Source organism: Staurois parvus, unplaced genomic scaffold, assembly GCF_062004578.1.
Source record: "Staurois parvus isolate SC_StPar_1 unplaced genomic scaffold, SC_StPar_1.0 ptg000594l, whole genome shotgun sequence".
Lineage (NCBI taxonomy): Eukaryota > Metazoa > Chordata > Amphibia > Anura > Ranidae > Staurois > Staurois parvus.
Window position 1 is genome coordinate 390,001 of NW_028318390.1, and position 21,635 is coordinate 411,635.

A 21,635-nucleotide genomic window follows, 5' to 3' on the forward strand; every position below is an offset into this window, starting at 1 on the left:
GAACGTATTGCTTGAAGCATCTGCATCTCAGATTTGAAAGTCCATCACCTGGTTTTCTAGTCAAACGTTTTCAAGTACTGCCAGGTGAACATTCAGGCCGCAGCAGATGTGAGATTTGAAACATAGAAAAGTGATGGCAGAAGACCACATGGTCCATCGAGTCAGCTTTTTTTTTTTTTTTTGGGGTGATGCAAGCTGTTATCTGAGTATTTTGTTCGGGTTCTATATAATCCTTTTGTAAAATCTAAAACTATATTATATGTGTGTATAATATCTGTGCAGCGCTACACATTGATAATTTATACCAATTATGTGAATATACCCTTCAAACACGAAAGTAAAGAAAACCAAGAGAAAAAGTCCCAGTGTATTTCTTCTTAAACCATTCTTATTCCTGTGACCACCAGGTGCTGCTAACACAGAAATTGTGCAAAATTCCTCCACCAGATATTTGCTCACCTCCAGCAGTGTGACCTCACATATGTTTGGTCTAACCGCACTTTTGGTCCCAATGATTGGACTCTGAAGATCAACTTGATAAGTGGTAACTCCAAATGGCTCACTCCAAGAAACCATTTTGATCAGCAGTAATCCTCATAAACAATATACTTGGCATAGTGTTTATCCTTTTTAAAAGCTTTATTAATCACTAAGATTTACACATATGCACTCCCATGTGACAGCTTCCAGATCGTACCAAGTATGATAAGCGTCCACTGAAAATCTCCACAAACCCAAGAAACCTGTAATCATGCACGTCAGCTAATACCAGTATCAAAGATCTATGCTCCAGCCAGTCAAAGGACCATGATATAAATAGCAATTGTGGGCCCTATGATGGAAAACAAATTGCCTCATGGTCTGGAGAGTCCCGGAGCGATGTATACCCCTGATGTATACTAAGTCGACCATCCGTTTCATTGTGACGTCATCCGCAAGCTCCTGCCTGACGCGGTTCGTCACCGATCATGTGACTTTATCAAGGTGACCTGATTGCAAGCAGTGTGCCTGAGTTTTCAGGGTGGAAGACTGTTTCTAAACAACAGTCGTCTTCCCCGTCAGTGATTGTCGATAATCACCCTGCGCTGACGGGTAATTACCGGCCGGGATTGACATCCGTGGCTGCAAATGGCGGTGCGGGTAAGGTGCGCATGCCCCCTACCCGGAAATGCTAAATCATGTATATATACATGAATTTGCGCAGGGGGCCGCCCTGTAGCAGTATTTCTGCTATAGGGCGGTCCTTAAGCAGTTAAAGTGGTATTGAAAGCAAAACCAAAAAATAAGATTTTGCAGCTTAACAATCATTTTGATATGCTTGCTGCATTAGTTTTCTCTGTTAAAGAGTTCGTCCCTGTTTTTATCTGGTCATCTTGCCAGTAACACATCTCTTGTATTAGTGTCCTCACTGTGAATGAAGGAGCACAGGGGACACAGCAGACAGTAGCATTGCCTGTTTGGAGGAGAGTGTCTAAAAATTTGTTACTGCTGATAAATCCGCTAATACATTTAACAAACTCCAGTTAATACTTTATAATCTATTACAGAAAACTTTTTTTTTATTCGTTTTGGGATAAAGGTTTTACATGAAAAAATACATGATCTTTTTAAGCACCTCCTATCAGTGGTAAATGTTTTTTGTTACTGATGCATTCTACTAGTGAGCTTGTGCTTTTGAAAAACAGACTTGCTGGTTGGATCACCAGTTGAAAGTAGAAGAGCGAGCCTGAAAAAATGAATGTAGTCATCACATCAAAGAATAACTAAGGTGCAATATAATGTTTAATTTTGGGTTTAATCTTGCTTTAACAATGGGTTTATATCAAGTCCTCTAGCTGAACAGGCTTCTTTCTTACACCCAGCTATGCCCTGGGCATCCTCCTGATAATCCCCCTTGAAAAAAAACACATGGGAAAGAAGACAAGTGGGTAGCGAAAAGGTTAACTACTCAGGACACCCAATTCAAAGATTAAATGGCAAATACACTTGGCAGTATTTGCTGTAACTCTTCTACCTAATGCTCAATACTGATCTCGAGGGGCTAAGAAATGTACCTAGGTCCCTCATATCTTATGAAATCATTCATATTGATCTTGACAGAAATATAAGCATTTCTGCTCTTCCATTATAGAATTGCATTATAGAACCTTTTTAAAATTCAACTCTGAATTGGAAGTGTTAATTGTTGCTTCCAATATAAGGATATCAGACGTTGTGGTGTTGAGTAAATGAGGTGTCACACTTTACTTATAAATCTTAACAGATGTAGTGACATGCAGCAAACATTTGTAATTGATTTTCATCTAGATGATCAGTAGTTATATATGCATTCATTTTCCTGATTGTAGTCCAAATTCTATCTTTTGGGCACTCCCACTACACTAGGAAGTGGGAATCTTGTAGGCCACATCCTGCTCAACATCTGTCTGAAACTGGGGGATATGTCAAAGTCTTAGGGACTCTAGCATCTTTTAAATATTTTATAGTTTGTGTCTTGCGGTTTAGAGCAAATGCTTGAAGTGTGTCATTGTCAGAATGGTGTTCCTCAAAGACTTTGATGTTGAGCACTCTATCTATCTCTTTCTTCCCTTCCATGAAAAAACTCCGATCTGTGGGGGACTTGATCTGGTTCAAAAGTTTATAAGTAATCGATAAAAGATCTCTCTCGTTTGACAGTTTGGCCTGTACAGTTTCAAATGGAGTGATGGACTCTACAAACCTCACCTCTCTTAGTTTGGAGGCCACAAAATGTTGCATTTGTCTATATCTCCATGTGTCCATGGGAAAAGTCCTGTATACCTCAGGTTTTCTTAATGCTCTTTAGAAGAACTCTAAGGCCATTCATTTCCCTATCTGCAGCCCATCACCTAAAAAATGTTACCTGGGCGGAAACGGAAGATAAAATTTCAGTAAGTTTTATTAGAGTTTGTAAAACAACACAAGGAAGATGCATGGTGAAATCAGCTTAAACGGAAATAACATTTCATCTCTAATATCCTAGAGCCTTAAAGTGATATTAAAGGCTTACATTTTTTTTTCAATTAACACATCATACTTACCACCTCTCTGCTGTGGTTTTGCACATTACAGCCCAGATCCTCCACTTCTCAGATTCCCGGCCTGCGTTTGTGGCCCCTCGCTCCTGTTGGGTGACCCCACAGCAAGTAGCTTGCTATGGGGCACCCGCTGCTCCATGTGTCCAATCACACACGGAGCCGCAGCTTGGTCCCGCTCTTTCTTCTCATTGGCTTACTGGCTGTAATTGAAAGCAGCCATTGGCTCCCGCTGTTGTCTCAGCCAATTAGGAGTCCCTGCACATAGGTTTTTACCTTCATGCATTGAATGCATGAAGGTAAAAAACCTTGAGCCTTTACAACCACTTTAAAATGTGAATAGTAAGAGATGAGGTAGTCTCTGAGAGGCCCCTATAGGGATGAGGAACCAGAGGCGCCTGAGCCAAGTTATGTAAAACAATATAAACGGCGCAAATCAAAAACCCCAAATCATATAAATAATAACTTCAAATAAGTGCAAAAAAATGAATATACATATGAATTAAGAATAAAAATATGAAAAAATAAAGATAAAGTGTCCACAAACATATAAAGTCCTTCCCAAATTCCTTAGTGCTCCAACCAAGAAAAACTTCCCCCATCCACCAGTGCTGCAACCAACATAAACCGCACTCACCAGATGCTGGTAATTTTCACACCTTTAGGACTTTTAGGGATCCTATACCCCCTCTACAGCCTCCAGGACTCCATTCCACCAGATATGGATCAGATTCTCCCTTCAATCACTCCTGATGTATCCTTCCTCTCAGCGCCAAAATAGTGCAAGAAAAGAATGTATATAGTGTAATGTTGCTAATACTTTTATATAGTAGTAATAATAGTACCAAGCCACTCACATTTTACAAATTCAATAAAAGTATTTGTTTATTTGCCTTCAAAACGGCCAAACATCGTTCCCATAGAGTCCACAGACAGCTTCAGAAACCTCACAGCCTTCTAGCAGAGGATGACAGAGTGTCTCTCTAACCAATATCAAAGATGGCGGCTTGGAATGCACCGCTCAGCGTGCGTTCCACTCACCGGAAGTTACGTAGGACGGATAGACGGCAGACTGGAAGTTCTCAAGGTCTTGAACGCCCTGTGGGAGGGGCGAAACACGTCGACGTACTTCCGGTCTGCTGGCTAATTCCAGTTCTCAAAGTATCTTTTGAATGTTGTAAGCAGTAGCACATAATTTTTCTCCTTTTAACAGTTTTGAATCTGCTGTCAAATGTATACCCAAGTATTTTATGACTATTATATTCCACTTAACCACTAGCCTACAGGGCACTTATACCCCCTTCCTGCCCAGGCCAATTTTCAGCTTTCAGCGCTGTCACACTTTGACAATTGCGTGGTCATGTAACACTGTACCCATATGAAATTTTTATCATTTTTTTTGTGATGGAGCTTTTTTTTGGTGGTATTTAATTACCTCCTGGGTTTTTTTTTTTCTTAAACCAAAAACCTGAAAATTTTGAAAAAAAAATAATTTTTTTTTAGTTTGTTATAAAATTTAGTAAATAAGTGATTTTTCTCCACTGATGTGCACTAATGAGGCAGTCATGGGCACTGATAGGTGGCACTGATGAGGCACTGGTAGGTGGCACTGATGAGGCACTGAAAGGCAGCACTCATATGGCACTGATAGGCGGCACAGTTAGGCAGCAATGATGGGCACTGATGGGTGACACTGAAAGGCAGTTCAGATGGGCACTGATATGTGGCACTGATGGGCACTGGCAGGTAGCATGGATGAGCACTGACAGGTGGCACTGATGGACAATGACAGGTGGCACTGCTGGGGCTACACAGATCATCAGGGCACACTGGTCATCAGTGCTCTGATCTGTGTACATGTCCCCTCCAAGGAATGCCGATTACCGGCTCTCCTCTCCTCACAAGCTGTCAGCATGACAGCTCGTGAGGAGAGAAATGATGATAACCGGCATTTCCCTGTTTACATGTAATCAGCTGTGATTGGACACAGCTGATCACATGACCAAGCCAACATCTTTGGTTCTTTCCATTGATTGGTGATCCACTGTGTCAGAGGGACACAGCGCACCGCTCATCGCCACGCTGCGCGCTCCATGAGCCGCGCATGCGCGGTTAGAATGGGAGGACGTCATAGCGTGAAATACACCCAAACGTCGCAGACTATCTTGCAATTACATTGGTTACTAAAAACTACTATTAAGTCACTATATATTACTAGTAAACCTGTGATATAAAACAATAAAAAATGGTGTATACCTTATTAGTAACGGCAACTCTTGGTTAGAGAGTTAAACTATCTTTTCATGTGCAGTAATAGTAAAGACCTTTTCTATAAGTATTGTAATAATCATCCAATCCCTGACTTTTTCCATTTTGGAGGCTTTTAATCGTATATTCAATTTCATTATGGGAAATTTAGGTTTTCTAAAGATGTTTGCATAATTGACTTCATTTAAATTAGTTTGATACAAGCTTTTTGCTCTTTAGGCTGGGAGACTTGGCGCTGAGGCAACATGCCTCCTACATTGCCAGGGCTTGCCCACCTTACAAGATTTGAGATGATAGGTATTTTGACTGACTTGTAAATAACTTATCTTGGAATACAGTACAGGACACGTCCCTCCCCTCTGGCTTAATCTCTCCTTACCGCTTCAAAAAACAAAAACAAACGCACCTTCTTGGAGTTCGCTCTTTAACACCCTCTAGGGGCTGCACAGGAACATTTTTTTAGTTCTTTGCCAATCATCTGAAAGCTGCGTTTTTTTGTTTTGTTTTTTTTTAATGTTTAATACCATGCCTACTTGATATTCTGTAGCTGCTATTGAGCTTTTGAACTTTTACGTATCATTGACAACTTTATTTTTCTGTAGACGTAAGTAGCAGGTGCTCTTTTGCAGATCATGCAAGTTACTTTGCTTATAGTGGTTCTAAAGCCAAGACCTTTTTTAACGTAAAGTAGGGCGTGACAAATTTACTTTGAATTTAGGAGCTAGCTAAAAAAACGTTAGGAGCTAGTTTTTGTTTTTTTTTTTTTATTGAAGTGTAGGTTGTCATCGCCTGGGGCAAGGCAAGTTTTGGCTGACAAGCTTCATGCATTGCGATTTGCCATGCAACAATCATGGCAAAACTGCACCATGTTTTAGGTGCCATTTAAAGTAATGGCAGGTGAACCTGCATTTTGCGATCACCGCTATTCTTCCGCTATCCCAAAATGCCCAGTTGTGAATGAAGCCGCTCCAGTTCACACACATGCAATTCTGGATGCGTTTTCAAACTCAGATTTGCATGATAGGCTAGATATTATGTGTTCCTATTGAGGTGAATCACACAGATCCGATCCACACGCATTTTTTTGAGTGCTATTGCAAAAAGGGTCCTGTGTGAGTTTGTAGCTGTGTGTTCCTGACTCGCAAGTGGTAGGTTTGTGTGGCATACGGACATAACTCTTCATATTGGATTGCTGTTGACGGGTTTTTGTATTGAAGTCAGTGGGAGGCAATGTGTGAACCCAGATGCCAGGACGCAATTTCCAGTCGCCTTAGCGACCTGGCAGCTGGGATTTATCGAGACCTGACTTAAAGCATTCCCCGAATTAAGGTAAAAAATGTCCTAGTAGCAGTTTTGCCCTCACTTGATCCAGCACTGTCTGTAGCAGCTATCTCCTCTTGCAATGTATTTACAGGACAGAGAGGCAGCAGTAGAGACCATTGGCTCCTGCTGCTGTCATTCAAATCCTGTGTGTGTTCGGTGTGTCAAAGCTGAGTTGTGTGCATCTATGGACGCACACAGCACAGCTTGGGAGTGAGCCTGCACATCTTCCCCCATAGCAAGCAGCTTGCTATAGGGGTGGACACTGAAGAGGAGGAGCTAAGATCACCAACAGTGCCCTCAAGAAGAGGTGGTTTGGGGCAGCTCTGTGTAATTCCATTGCACAGAGCAGGGAAGTATAACATGTTTGCTTTTTAAGAGCCTTTATAACAGCCTTTATAACCGCTTTAACTCTAGACTTGTCCTTATGTTCTATTTACAGATCTGTAAGCATTCACAATGGATGACAAGCGGCTTTGGGAACACATTGGGTGCAGCTTTGTTCAACATTATTACCGCCTGTTTGACAGTGATAGAACACAACTGAAATCTATATATGTGAGTATCTGAACTTTTTGCACCCTGACCCTTTTTCTTTATCGTACATCACGGGACACAGAGCAGGTTATTCATGACTGTGGGTTATATGCCACCTATAGGTGAATGGACACTGGCCAACCAATCAAGAGGAAGTCCTCTCCTATATAATCCCGCCTGCACAGGAAGTACTTCTGCTTTTTCACCAGTGTCTGTAAAGTGGATGGTCACTGAAAGTGTTGCTTGTGCTCTTGGAGCATTCCTAAGGTCTAGTACAGTTCCTTGGAGAATCCAGGTCTGTTTTCGGATCAGAAAGCTGTGAGCTAAAATGGATAATATTCAAGCCTCGCTGGATATGGAGAAGAATCCTTGGGGTTTTGCCTATGATGTAGCCCGATGCCGATGAAATCCGCATAGATGGAACCCTGTACATTTATATATCCGATCAAGGAGCTTTCCAGCGGGGTGCTATACAGGTTCGAGGCAGCAACCCCACATTATGGGGACCGAGTCCTTGAAGGTCTGTATAACAATGCACGCTGTGATGAGTGAAGGTTGGTGCCTGGCTGAAGTCAGGGACCTTCAGTGGGACTGGTAAGCTACCTCTTCTTTCTTTCTTTCTGCTCCTTCCTCCTTTTTTGCTCCTTCCTTTCTCCCTCTTCCTTCTCTTTCTTCCTTCCCCCTTTCTCCCTCTTCCTTCTCCTCCTTCTCCCTCTTCCTTCCTCTTCTCCTTCTTCCTCTTCTCCTTCTTCTCCTCCCTCCTTTCTCCTTTTTTCCTCTCACGAGAAAAACGAAACACAGGTTTTGGAGGGGAAAAATAATTTCTTGGTGCAGTTGGACAATCTACCACCAAGGGGGAGTGCTCACAGCATTTAGCCCCGGGAAATGTTATGCCTGCTTGCTGTTCTACTGGACCACTACAAGAGAGCGTTTAAAAAAAAAAATGGCTGTAGGCACACGCATGGCAGGGTGCACGTGCATACAGCAGACGTGCACAAAGATTGCATGCGCAGTAGCAGCCAGAAATGGAAGTTGGCCATGTTTATGTATCAGGTGGCATGGGCACACATGGGCTGCTGCTGGTGGATTCCTGTGGCCGGGTCACAGAGCAGGTTATTTGGTGGAGCACGCGAGTACTCACCTGAGGGGGAAGGAGCATTTGCCAGTCAGGAGGCTGCCTTTGGCGGTCCGTGAGGTCTGCAATTTGCATTGAGTGTTTTTTTTGTCAGCACACTAGTTGCGTAGCTGTATCTTGTGGTCTGTGTCTACTATTGGAAGATGCACAGGTTTGTAACGCTTAGTGAAGTGATGTCTTCCAGAAAGGGAAGTGGGGGAGGCACAGCAGGGAGGGGCACTACTGTAACGCCACCAGGTCCTGAGGAACCTAGCCAGATGTCTGCTGTAGTATCTTCTCCTGGGAGGCCAGAAGCGACTGGGCAATCTGAGCCACTACGTTTATCTGGCATTGTGACTACTATTTGGGCGTCTGCCTTAGTATATGTAACCAAGGTTGATTTTGCGTCAGCATTATTGGGTTTAGAGGATAAGATCGCAGGGATAATTGCATCTGTTTCTCGGGACTAAGAAGCGGGAGAGATTCCCGTCACTAGAATCACCTATCCTGAAGCAGGAATGGGTGGAACCTGAGACTGAGGAGGAACTGGAGGAAGGTCAGGCAGTAGAGTCTCTGTCTGAGGAGTCACAGCCTGTAGTGAAGCAGGTGGTCTCTGCCTCCGAATCTCAGATGTTATTAGTCCAGGACATCACTGATCTGATACAATCTGGGTTCAGGCTACCTCCAATAGAAACCTCTGAGGTTACTTGCTCTTCCCTGGGCTCTTTGAAGCCTCCGCAGAGTACTCAGGCCTTTCTAGTGCATCCTCTTCTGGAGCAGATTATGTATGGTGACTGGGATCACCCAGGCAGTGTTTTCGTTCCACCAAAGAGGTTTTCTTTTTTGTACTATATGGAAGAGAAGTTTAAGAAATGGAGTTTGCCTGTCGTGGATGCAGCTGTTTCACACCTGAATAAATCTTTAACATGTGGATCAGCCTTTCTCAACCGGGGTGCTGCCAGGGGTCTTCAGGGGTGCCATGGGGAGAATGGCTGTCACTTGAGCCTGAGCTCCCAAACCCCAGCCACATAGCACGTCAGCACTGAGAGCTGTCACACAGCTGGGCAAAGGTAAGAGGAGTGTTTTCTGTGGTCTCTGCTGTACCCGGTTGTGATGAAAGCTATAAGGTACTGTAACTTTTATAGGTGTGTGTGGAGGTGTCTGTGTATATGTATTTTACTTTTAATCTTGACCCCCCTATTTCTGTCCTTTCAGAATTACTTATTTAGGACTTGTTCGTAATAGCAGCAAGGACTGCTGCTCCTCTGAAAAGCAATCTATGCTCAGATCGTTTTTCAGATTCATTTGACAGGTGATAAAGAGTCAATATGTTGCCTCCGCACCACCTGGTTTAACCCTGTAAAAAGCAGCGTCAATCACCGCACCACAACTGCGTGCAATGCGCACAGTTGTGGGTTGTTTGTAATTCAACCCCATTCACCTGGAGGTACTTTTCCAGCTTTGGCAACAGCATGTTTATACCCCCAGCTACTGTTTTTGAAGCTAAAGGGGGTAGCAGTTGGGGGTCGTAAAAGCAGCTCAATTGCATGGTTTTACCGCCCTCCAACCTCATTGGTGAACAGGCCGTTGGTTCACATCTGTGTGGCTGTGTGTAGGGCATCCCATTAATTTCAATGGGCTGCCTTAGTCGCAGGAATGCTGGGAAAGTCGTCCTTGACCTTTAAAATTGCACCACACCAGAAACACCCTGCGTTTGCTAATGTTCGGGGGTATCCCTAAAGAGAAGAGCATTTGCCTGCTTGTCAGCAATGAGCGTGATTTTGCGTGCATTCCGCGACACACAGTAACATGAACCAAGCCTTGGACAGGAGTGCCTCGTGACTGAAAATACTTTTTAAGGGCACCCCGACTGGAAAAAGGTTGAGAAACACTGCTGTGGATAATGTCCAGGTTTTCAAGGATCCAGCGGATAAGAATCTGGAATCTCTCCTTAAGGCCTCCTTCTCCCTGGCAGGTTCTGCCACACAGGCAGCAGTGGCAGCTATTGCCATGTGCCAGAGCCTTCTGACCGTGTCAGATGACTGCTTTGAAGAACATCAGTGCAGGGGGAATACTCGGCCGAGGATTTGGAGAATGTTCCACACGCTTTGTTTTTCAGTTGATGCTCTTAAATTAAGCAAATTTCTCGCTTGGCCCTCTTATCAGTACACACGCGCAGGGTTTTGTGGCCAAAGAGTTGGTTAGCAGAACTGCCATGCAAAACTTTGTTGGCAGGTTTTCCCTTTCATGGAGAGCAACTTTTTGGGGAGGATTTGGACAAATGTATCCATAATATTTTAGGGGGAAGGAGTTCTCTTCTACCCTTTAAAAGAAAATTGTTTTTTAAGGGGTCAGGGGCGTCGGTTGCTGGCCCCTTAAATTCCAGGCAGTCTTTTCGCTGCACACAGGCCACAGCCTCCAGAGGTAGAGCTCTGAATCAGAACCCAAGGAGGCCCTGGGTGCAAAAGTAAGCAAAGGCAGATCCAAAGTCTGCATCATTCTGAATGGCCCCCCCCACACTCGTTTGGGTGGGGGAAAGTCTTTTGAATTTTGCTGCTGCCTGGAGGGCTCTAATACAAGACAAGTGGTGGGTCATTTCCACAATGTCTCTGGGATACAGACTAGAATTCCAGCTTTTCACAGAGAAAAGAGGTTCCAAAGAAACCAAAGCACTGTGGAGAGTGTAATGATGAAAGAACCTCATCTAGAGGTGTACCTTTTTATTGAGAAGGACAGTGCTCAGAACGTAAGTACACAAGCCTGGGTCAGGATGGACAGCCTGTCCGCTCTGATGGAAGTCTGCGTGGTGGTAGGAAAAACATGTCAGACAGGGACCACGTGATCGCGGTGTCCCAGGTGACATCACCGCGGTGTCCGGGAGACGGAGGGGAGGAGTCAACACTTTGGACACAAGCAGGAGTGAGGCCGGTTACCAGGACGACATGTTTCGCGCGCATATGCCTTTTCAAGTCTTTATGGTGGTATTGTAGAGGTGGGATGAGCCATCCGCTGTGTCCATGTCTCCTCCCCCTGCATCCCTTAATGCCGGCTTTATGCCGCGCTGGTCTCCTGTAAAATGGCCGCTTACCATATCCATCAGTGACTTGCAAAAGCACGTGTGCGCCAGACATGTCGTTCTGGTAACCAGCCTCCACTCCTGCTTGCGGCCACAATGTTGGTTCCTCCACTCCGTCTCCAAGACATCGTGGTGACTTCTCTCGGGACACTGCGATCACGTGGTCCCTGTGTGACAGGCGTTTCCTACCACCACACAGACTTCAATCAGAGCGGACGGGCTGTCCATCCTGACCCAGGCTTCCCTGCCACAGGCTTGTGTTTTTATCCACTGTCCGTCCTCAATAAAGGTACACCTCTTGGTGAGGTTCTTCTTTTTTTTTTTTTTTTTGAGAAAAATTTTATTAGGTTTTAACAGATTACAAATACATAGAAATAATGACAGTCATGGTACCCATGTGACATCAATTCTAGCGGGGTATAGCATTGTGGCAAATAGACCGAACACAACCCTAGAGCGGTGATAACCGCTAAGAAAGGGTGTTATTACAATACTAAGAGATACTAGTCGTGATGCTAAACAGTTAGGAAAAGTAGTATGAGGAGGCGTGAAGGAAAAGGTTTGTGCATAGAGAAAATAATATCCAGTAGGGATTATGTAAAGCGTCTATGAGCTGGCTATGGTGTTATTTGCCAGTATCTGATGTTAAGTGATGTAGGTGTACATAGACGTCCATAGTATACCACCCATACCGTGTCTAAAACACAGTACAGGGGAGAATAACTGAGGAATCGGGTGGCGGGAATAAATGACAGTGGGAAACTGGGCAGGAGAAGAAAAAGAGAAAGGAAATGAGTAAAGAGTAAGAAAGAGGGGGGGGGGGGGGGGAGTGGGGAGAAAGATTATATTCGAAGGTGTAGAGATAATAAAGAGAAATAGGAGACCAAGAGGCCGAGATATGGAAAAAGCAACGAGATACAGGTCAGTGATCCATATGTAGAAAGTGGCAAGGAGAAATTGGAGAGTAATGAGTATGAGATAAATAATTATAGATTGTATATGTATCAAATATATATAAGTACAGGTTCCACCATGAGTGATGTAATGTGATGTGAAGGAAGTGTCGTCATCCATCCATTTAATGAGGATCAATTTGTAAGATTAGTGTTGAGTTTACAAAGGATCATAGATCAAGAAAGTAATTATGGAGTCGAAGTATAGGAGAATGTGAAAGCTAGAGATAAACATAAGCAGTTAGTTAAGCAGACAATGCACACAGCCGATTAACAGCTAAAGTTATAGCGAGTCCGTATCTGGGTATAGAAAGACTGCTCCTGTATGGATAGGGAGCCTGTAATATGAGTTCCATTTGCTGAAGTAATGGGATTCCTTTGATGTAGTCGGAGAGATGATTAGGTGAAGCCTGTCGAGGCGTAAAAGAGAGTTGAGTTCCTGTTTGACCCCCCGTCATGGTTGGGGGGGGAGTCGGATACCCATTGATGTAGAATGAGACTTCTTGCAATTAAGAGACAGGTTGATATCCAGGATTTGTTGTCTTTGAAGGATGTTTGTGAAGAGAAGAGACCAATGATTGGCTGTTCCATAAATCCAAAAAGCAACGGCAGCGGATGGATGGGCAGTCGGAAAGCTGTGATAACGGTTATGAAATGAACCACTTTCTGCCAGAATGCCGAGATAGCAGGACAGGTCCAAAATCTGTGTTGTAGAGATGGCTTTTGAATTCCACACAGAGGACAGGTAGACAGAGCCGGATTTGTTTTGGAGTAGAGAAATGGTATGTAAGCACGATGTAAAATCTTGAGCTTTTGTTCACACCAGAACTCGTTACTGTTAAAGGCACAAGTGGATTGAAAGCCTGACAATAGTTGGTCTGCTGTGAGCGTATTATTGAAATCTTTGATCCAGGATTTCACTGTATTGAATGTCTCTAAAGGCTTGGTAAAAAGAAGATTCAGCGGACTATATATGTTTGAGATGTTGTATTTATGAGAGGTCGCTAAGACGTCTATGAATGTTGATTGAAATCTGGTAGATTTAGTGGGGGCCATGGAGTTGACAAAGTTCCTTACTTGTAGCACGTAGAAGAAATGATGAGCCGGAAGTCCATAGTTATGTAGAATACTATTAAGAGGTCTCGGGGAACCTGTAGAGATGTCATATAATTGTTGTACCAAAGTCAGTTTTTGAGATTGCCAAGTATGATATGCATCGTGAGATTGAGGGGGAGGAAAAGAGGGGTTATGGTGAATAGGAAGGAAGTGTGAAAGCCACTGAGAGACCCCCAATTTGCGCCTGACTTTCCTCCATGTAATAAGGGTGTCGCGTATGAGTGGATTATGTTTTAAGTGGGGCGGGAGAGAATTAACATTGGAGTGTAACAGGGCTGAGAGATCATAAGGAAATGCCAGTGCAGATACTAAATGGTAGTTAGAATATTTGGAGGATTGAGTGAGCCAGTCTAGTCCTATACGGAGTAGACAAGAAAGATTGTAGATGCGAATATTCGGGAGGCCGGAGCCTCCCTCGCATCTTGGTAGAAACAACTTATCCAATGCTATACGGGGACGTTTGCCTTTCCATAAGAAAGTCGATAATGCCCTGTTCAGCCTCGCTATGTCGTTGTGTTTGAGCAGGAGAGGTATGGTTTGGAGTGGGTAAAGGAGTTTTGGAAAGCTGACCATCTTGAAGAGGTGTGATCTGCCCAGAAGGGAAAGTGGTAATTCCTTCCACATGTCCAGTTCCCCGATAATTTTTGTAATTATAGGCGTATAATTTAACGTGTATAAGGATGAAGCAAGTTTCCCTATCTTTATACCTAAATAGGTAATATGTTTGGGAGCGATTTTGAATTGCGAATTTTGAGTCCATACCGGAAGGCGAGAATGAAATAGTGGAAGCACCTCGCTTTTCGAAAAGTTAATACGGAGTCCGGAGTAGAGGCGGAAGGAAGAAAAAATATGTTGGATATAGGGCAAGTCGAGGTAGGGACGTGAGGTAAAAATTAAAATATCATCCGCAAACAACGCGAGTTTCAGCTCTTCTTGTCCAATATTGATGCCATGTAGATCTGACTTAAACAATAGGAAGCGCGCTAACGGTTCTAGGGCTAGATTGAAAAGTAGCGGGGACAAAGGGCATCCCTCTCTAGTGCCTTTATGAAGGCGAATAGGGTTAGATATGTGTCCTGCTGCTACGACTCGTGCCGTTGGAGATGAGTACATGGTGTGAATCAAATGCATAAATGGGCCTTCAAATCCAAACTCTCCAAGCGCCAAGAAAAGCCATTCAAAACTAACATTATCAAAGGCCTTTTCAGTGTCTAATGAAATTATTGCCGCGTCTAGGAGTGTGTCGTTCGTGGCTTGATTCAAAGTGGATATCACCTTCCGAATATTGGAAGCTGCTGAGCGCCCTTGTACAAATCCCGCTTGAGAAGGGTGTATAAGAGTAGGTAAAATAGTTGCTAGGCGGGATGCTATGATTTTCGATAAGTTTTGCATCGAGGTTCAGCAGCGATATAGGACGATATGAGCCCGGTTCTAACAGGTCTTTGTCTTTTTTGGCTATCAATTTGATGTAGGCTTGGGATCCTGACGGAATGTACTCTCCTCCTGCCTGAATGGTCTGGAACACCGATTGTAGTGTGGGAGAAAGGGATTCAGCCATTGACTTGTAAAATTCGGCTGTATAACCATCGGGGCCCGGGGCTTTACCATTTGCAAGTGATTTAATAGCTAAAGACACATCCGATAAAGTAATGGGAGCATTTAAAGCTTGAAATGAGGTGGGGTCTAACCGAGGCAATGTGACCTGGTCCAAGAAAGAGGTAGCTTTAGATATGTCTATAGGGTCTGGGCCATAAAGAGTTTGGTAAAAGTGATCCAAAACGTGTATAATATCTAGAGGGTCCGTTTTCAGCACCCCCTGTGCATCTCTCAGGGATGTAAAAAGAGTAGGTGTGAACGGCTTTTTGCACAGCCTTGCTAACAATTTGCCTGGCTTATTGCCAAATTTATGAAATTGTAGGTCATTGTAGGATTTGTGTATGGCCTTTTGTGCAGCAGCCCATATGTCAAATTTATGCTTGGCCTCCGACCATGCAGTCCTATGTTCGTGGGAATTTAAATTTGCTAGGTCTTGTTCTTGTCTTAAACGAAGACTTGCTGCTGAATAATTGCGAAGAAGGTTCTTCTTGTATGTGGAAGTGAACGCTATGATTCTACCACGTAAGACTGCTCTACCTGTCTCCCAAAAAAGGTTGGGATCTGTTTGGTGTTCTGCATTTGTTTCACAAAACTCGCTCCATGCATTTTTCAATATTTGAAGCAAGTCCTGATTGTGTGCTAGAAAAGAGGGGAACCGCCAGGTATGTGGGTGGTGATTATTTTGCGCGTGTCGTATGCAAATGGTAATCTGGGAGTGGTCGGAGATCACTATATCATGCATCTCAGAATCTAAGATGTTGTGTAAAAGTGCACAATTGACAAAAAAATCAATTCTGGACAGAGTATGATGTACGGGAGAAAAGAACGTGAATTCCTTCCCGTCTGGGTGCGTTAGTCGCCACACATCTGTGAGCTGCAGCGACTCTGTGAAGTTGTGTAATAATGTAGGCACTAACGAAGAGGTGTGGTTAGTTGGGCAATTCGGTATGAAGGGTTTTTGTTTTCTTCCCGTATGTGCATACATTGATTGAAATCGCCTCCTACTAGTACAGGGAGGTGTAAAAAATTAGACAGTTTTGAGGACATATCCTGAAAAAAAGGTTTGGGTGAGGAGTTTGGTGCGTATATATTGGCCAATACGAAAGGGGAGGAGTCTAGTATGACATGTGCTGCAACGTACCGGCCCTCCTCATCTGTGTCTAACGTGACGATGTCAGGTGTAAGACATTTATGAAAAAGGATGATTACCCCTGCTTTACCAGAGAGAGATGGTGACCCCAGTACTTGTCCCACCCATCATTTTTTCATACATGTAAGGTCTGATTGGGTTAGATTTGTTTCTTGAAGGAGCGCAGTATCTGTTTTCATTCGTTTTAAATGTCTATGAATGGCCATGCGTTTATGTGGCGATCTCAGGCCCTTAACATTCCATGAGATCACCCGAAGCATAAGGAATTAGGTGTAAAGATGGTCAGAAAAGTATCAAAATCGTCCTTAACTAGCCACAGTTCCACGAAATCAGTCTCAGGGTCTACGTCCCCTTGACTCTGCGTGAGAGGAAGAGGCGTTCGAGTAAGAAGAAAGTAAAGGAAAGAGAGGGGAAAGGAGAAGGGGATGAGAACATACAATAGTCGGTCGGAAAAACAAAAGGAACAATAAACTGCATAGTGATCCTGGACTTCACATTATTCCGCATGTGATCTCCTTTCTTTAACCTGCGTTACCGGAAATGACAGGTTGTAGATCCCGCTCTGAGGAGGTGTGTAAACCGATAGGAGGAAAGTAAAGCCCCCTATGGCAGCATAGGCCATTCGTGAAAGCGAGAAGGGATCAAATCACCCCATCATCTATGACCGCACAGCAGCCAAAGATATATAATAAATTAATGTATACCGCTTGTAAACAAGCTATTGTGATCATGAGAGAGAACCGTTAACTCCAAAGAGGGCAGAATTATTAAACAACGTAATTAACCAATAATAATGTATGTAAACTATGTTTAATCGATAGGCAAGAAAGATCAGTTTATAGATTGGTCAGTGACGTGTAACTCGGTCGTCAAGGTGGTCTTTGTTTGGTCGATGCATGATTAATGCGTTGGAGTTTCGGCGGGTTCTTTCTGGGACTGCGTTGGTCTCGCGGACCAAGATCTCGTGGCGGTTGTTGAGAACCAACGGTATCAGGAAAGTTGCTTTGCAGGTAAAGAAGGGCTTCCTCTGGGTGCGCAAATGACTTTGATTCCCCCGCAGGCGTATTGAAGCGAAGCGGGATAGGCAAGGGTAAATGTTATCCCTGTTATTCTGGAATAGTGTAGTACAAATGGATTGGAACGATTTGCGTTTGCGAGAAACTTCTGGCGAATAATCAGCAAACAGTAAAAGCTTGTGCCCATCCAGTTGCAGAGCGTGCGAGTTACGAAACAAATTAAGAATGGCCACTCGGTCAGCGTAGTTAAGATATTTAGCTATTGTGGACCGTGGCGTACGTCGGTCATTCGAGGGGGCACCCAGTCTATGCGCCCTTTCAACTTGGCAGTGTGTCGTAATTCCCAATGCTGCAGGTATACGTCTAGAGCAGATTTCAGACAATTGACCTGAACTGTAAGATACTGGGAGGCCCACCACCCGTAAGTTGTTTCTACGTGAACGGTTTTCTAAGTCATCTAGCTTTTCCAGGATGGCCTATTGCTCACGTTTGGCTTGCGTAGCACTCGCCTGCATAACTTGACATTCATCCTCTAAGTCGGAGAGGTGGTGTTCAACTTCGGTTATGCGTTTGGCATTTTCTTCCAAATCTTTTCTAAGCTGTTCTATTCCCAGCTTCACTGCTCTGTCTACTGCTTGTGTAATGTTTGGTAGCAACAGAGAAGCAACAGCCTGTGCGATTGTTCGTATTGGTCTGTGGAACTACTGTGCTCAGCATGTCCTGCCAAAAGAGTGTGGGGCGGCTGTGCATCTCTCCTACCGTATCCTGACCCTGGGTCTGGCCCTCGTTCTGTCTCCATGCTTGCTGTCAGGGTAGAGGAGTTGTGGCTGCTGCGTTGTGTAGCTGGCTCTGGTGTGGGTGCACTGCTGTCTGCAGCGTTATCAGCGGTGGCCATCTTGGCTGCACGGATGGGATTCCTGTCCCTCTGTGTGCAGGGAGCGGGATCCTGGCCGAATGCCGCTGGCCGTAGATACCGCTCCATAGATGGTCAGGAGCGGGGAAGGCAGGAGGGGGGCACTCCCGTGCCGTATAATGCCATCCTCCGGTGCAGGAGGCTGTGCTTATATGCCGTTTGCTCCGGAGCCACCGGACGTCTTCCCTACCCCATGGGGCGCCGGAACCTGAAGTACCTTGGTGAGGTTCTTTCATCATTACACTCTCCACAACGCTTTGGTTTCTTTCAGGGTGGATTTGATTTAAATCAAACTGATTTAAATCACGATTTAAATCACTAGTCAGTAAGGCTTGATTTAAATCCTAGTTTTCTACATAGACTAATTCTTGCTGGTATAACTTTAATATGCAAGTAGATGAAGATTTTTAGAATAACTTTTCATATTAGTTTTTTTATCCCCAGTTTAATAGGTTAATCATTCATATTTGCACAACTTTTCTGTTGTACTTAGGAAGGAGAAAAATAATCATTACCTTAATAACAATTTAAATAGATTTATTCAACTGAAACAATAACATTACAGCATATGTTATTTGCTTAAACAAACATCCATGTTTAACTAATTTGGCTAAACAAAATATATATATTTTAAGAAACTTAGACTGTCTGCCCCTTCCTCCTCACACTTAGTTTCACTTTCTTCTTGTGCAGATCTATTCCACTCCAAACAATCAGAAAAATATTGTTTCTATTCTATTCACTGAACTTCTTGAAACTTTAGCACTGAAGGGGTTGATTTTGTATTCATAGGTTTGTAGAAGTTAGGATTAAGGTCTTTTTCTTAACTCTGTTCATGTTATAACATTTTTGCTGTGAAGAAAAGGCATGTGATCTCCGCTGAGTCAAATTCAGTTTTGAGAACTGCAAAAATAAACCAAGCATCTGTGATATCTTGTAGGCAGAGAAACTGCCCAATAATCTTACAAAAACCTCTGGAAGAGCATGACATTGTGAATGGATTAATGGAATTTATTTACCAAAAAAATTAAACATATACAGCCTTATTCTACATAATTAAAAAACAAATCTTTATTTCATGATGGAATAACCTTTGGATGGTAATATATTTTCCTCAAAAACCATTTTATTCAAAAAAATCCAATTAAAATCAAAAAAATCCAATTTTTTTTTTTTTTTTTTTTTTAAAAATCATTGATTTTTTTCCACCCTGGTTTCTTTGGAACTTTTTGGATTCACTCACATGATGTTAATAGCTACAGTGAATGCACTGTATGAAATTGTTATCATGGTTGGTTCTACATTGCGCTTAAGAATATAGTTTTTACCAGAGAAAAGAGCTTTAATACAGTCACTCGATCACCTTTTGTCTGAGGGTGATCATGGAGTTTCCAGCGAATGAAAGGTTTCAGGGTTTTATTCAAACCTATTCACAGTCCCAAAGTCAAATGTCTGGTCTTTGTCGTATGGAATCCGTTTGGTCAGTGGTGTCATCTTTACAGGAAGGAGATTTTTTTAGCCTCCATAGACATCAAAGATGTATACCCACATGTGCCAATATTCATTTCTCACCAAAGATTTCTGCGGTTTGCAGTAGGGGCTCGGAATTTCCAGTTCATAGCACTACCGTTTGGGCTTGCCACAAAAATACTTGCTCCGGTATTGGTGCTGCTCAGAACTTGGTGGTTATCGGTTCTAGGTTATCTAGATTATCTGTTGCTCAGAGCCAGGTCTGAAGCGGGGTGTGGTCCTTACGATGCAGATCCTGGAACAGCTGAGCTGGGTGCTCAACTTCAAGAATTCGGCCCTGGAGTCAGTACAGAGCCTGGAGTATTTGGAGGTGGTCCTAGACACTGTTCAGGCAAATGTATTTCTGCCTCCAGGGAAATGATGCCCTCTGAGGAACGAGGTTTGCAGTTTAAGGGCAAAGAGGTTTCCTTCAATTTGCCTCTGTATGAGGTTGCTGAGGAATATGGGGTCTTCATTCAAGGCAATTCCTTGTGCCCAATTCCACTCCAGACCACTGCAAAGGAACATTCTGACTCTTTGGAGCAAGAAGGTTCCGACCCTGGTTTACTGTATGTCTCTTGTCTCCTGAGGTACTGAGAAGCTTGCATTGGTGTTTCATGACTCCGAATTTAGAGAGAGGGAGATCCTTTCAACCGGTGGTGTGGAAGTTGATAACCACCAATTCAGCCTCTCAGGTTGGGGGGCTGTCCTGAAGGGGGCTATGGTTCAGGGAATATGGCTTCCACGGGAGAGGGTTCTACTCATCGTGTCCTGGAGCTCCGGGCAGTGAGGCTTGCTCTAAGGTGTTGGGCACCCAGGCTTCGGGGTTGGCCAGTAAGGATTCAGTTTGACAATTCCACAGCAGTGGCATGCATCAACCACCAGGACAATACCAGGAGCCGAAGGGCTCAGGAGGAGGTGAATTACATTCTGACGTGGGCAGAGATCTGTTCCAAGTTTGTCAGCGGTGTTCACTCTGGGGTAGAAAATTGGCAGGTAATTATCTCAGCCGCTGGCAGTTGATTCCGGGGGAATGGGGTTTGTATCCCGAGGTTATTCACGGAGGTTGCCCGGACATAGAACTGTTGGCATCCATGTTCAACAACTAGGTCAACCTTTTTGTGTCCAGGGTAAGTGACCCAAGCACGGCAGGGGTAGATGCCTTAGTGATTCGTTGAAACCAGTTTCCCCTGATTTATGCTTTTCCTCAGATTCAATTGCTGCCATGTCTCTTACGCAGGATTTGGGAGGCGCCTATTCCAGTGATACTGGTTTCCCTCTCCTGGCCCAGCCCATGAGGGCCTGGTATGCGGACATAGTGAACCTGGCAATAGACGGGCCGTGGTCTCTGCTTTATTGGCCAGACCCGCTGTCTCAAGGATCTATATTGCACCCAGCTTTACGGTCGCTAAATTTGATGGCATGGCTATTGAGACCTAGTTACTGAAGGATAGGGGAGTATCGGATCCTGTCATCCCCATTATATTGAGCACTAGAAAGGTAGTTTCAAGCAACATGTATTACAGAACTTGGAAGGTTTACATTTCCTGGTGTGAGGTCCAGTTATGGCATCTTCGGAAGCATGGTTGGCAGGATCCTGTCGTTTCTTTTATCAGTTCTGGAAAATAACTTGGTTGTTGGTACTATTAAGGGCCAGGTTTCAGCATTGGCTATTTCCAAAGGCCCGTTGCGTTTCACTCTTTAGTTCATACTTTTTTGCAAGGAGTAATGCATATAGCTCCGCCTGTCAGGCAACCATTATGTCCATGGGATCTTAACTTAGTCTTGTATGTTCTGTAGTAACCACCGTTTGAATCTATTAGGTAGATTTCACTAGTCCTGTTAACTTGGAAGGTTTTGTTTCTAGTGGCAATCACTTCGGCAAGAAGGGTGTCGGAGCTGGCAGCCCTTTTCTCGTAAGGCACCTTCTCTGGTTTTGCATCAGGATAAGGTGTTGAAAGCTAGAGACCACTTTTTGTTTAAAAAAAAAAAAAAACCCTGGTTGAGGTTGCAT

At 43.8% G+C, this 21,635-nt stretch overlaps 1 protein-coding gene across 1 annotated transcript in view; it reads left to right on the forward strand.

The window, feature by feature from the left end:
- NUTF2 (nuclear transport factor 2) overlaps positions 1-21,635 on the forward strand; it is a 125,729-nt gene that overhangs the window by 36,731 nt on the left and 67,363 nt on the right. Inside the window, exon 2 of the mRNA XM_089692554.1 lies at positions 7,084-7,199. Within this exon, the coding sequence (XP_089548680.1) occupies positions 7,101-7,199 (99 nt within the window). The 5' untranslated portion in view covers positions 7,084-7,100. The remainder of the gene's footprint in view (positions 1-7,083; positions 7,200-21,635) is intronic.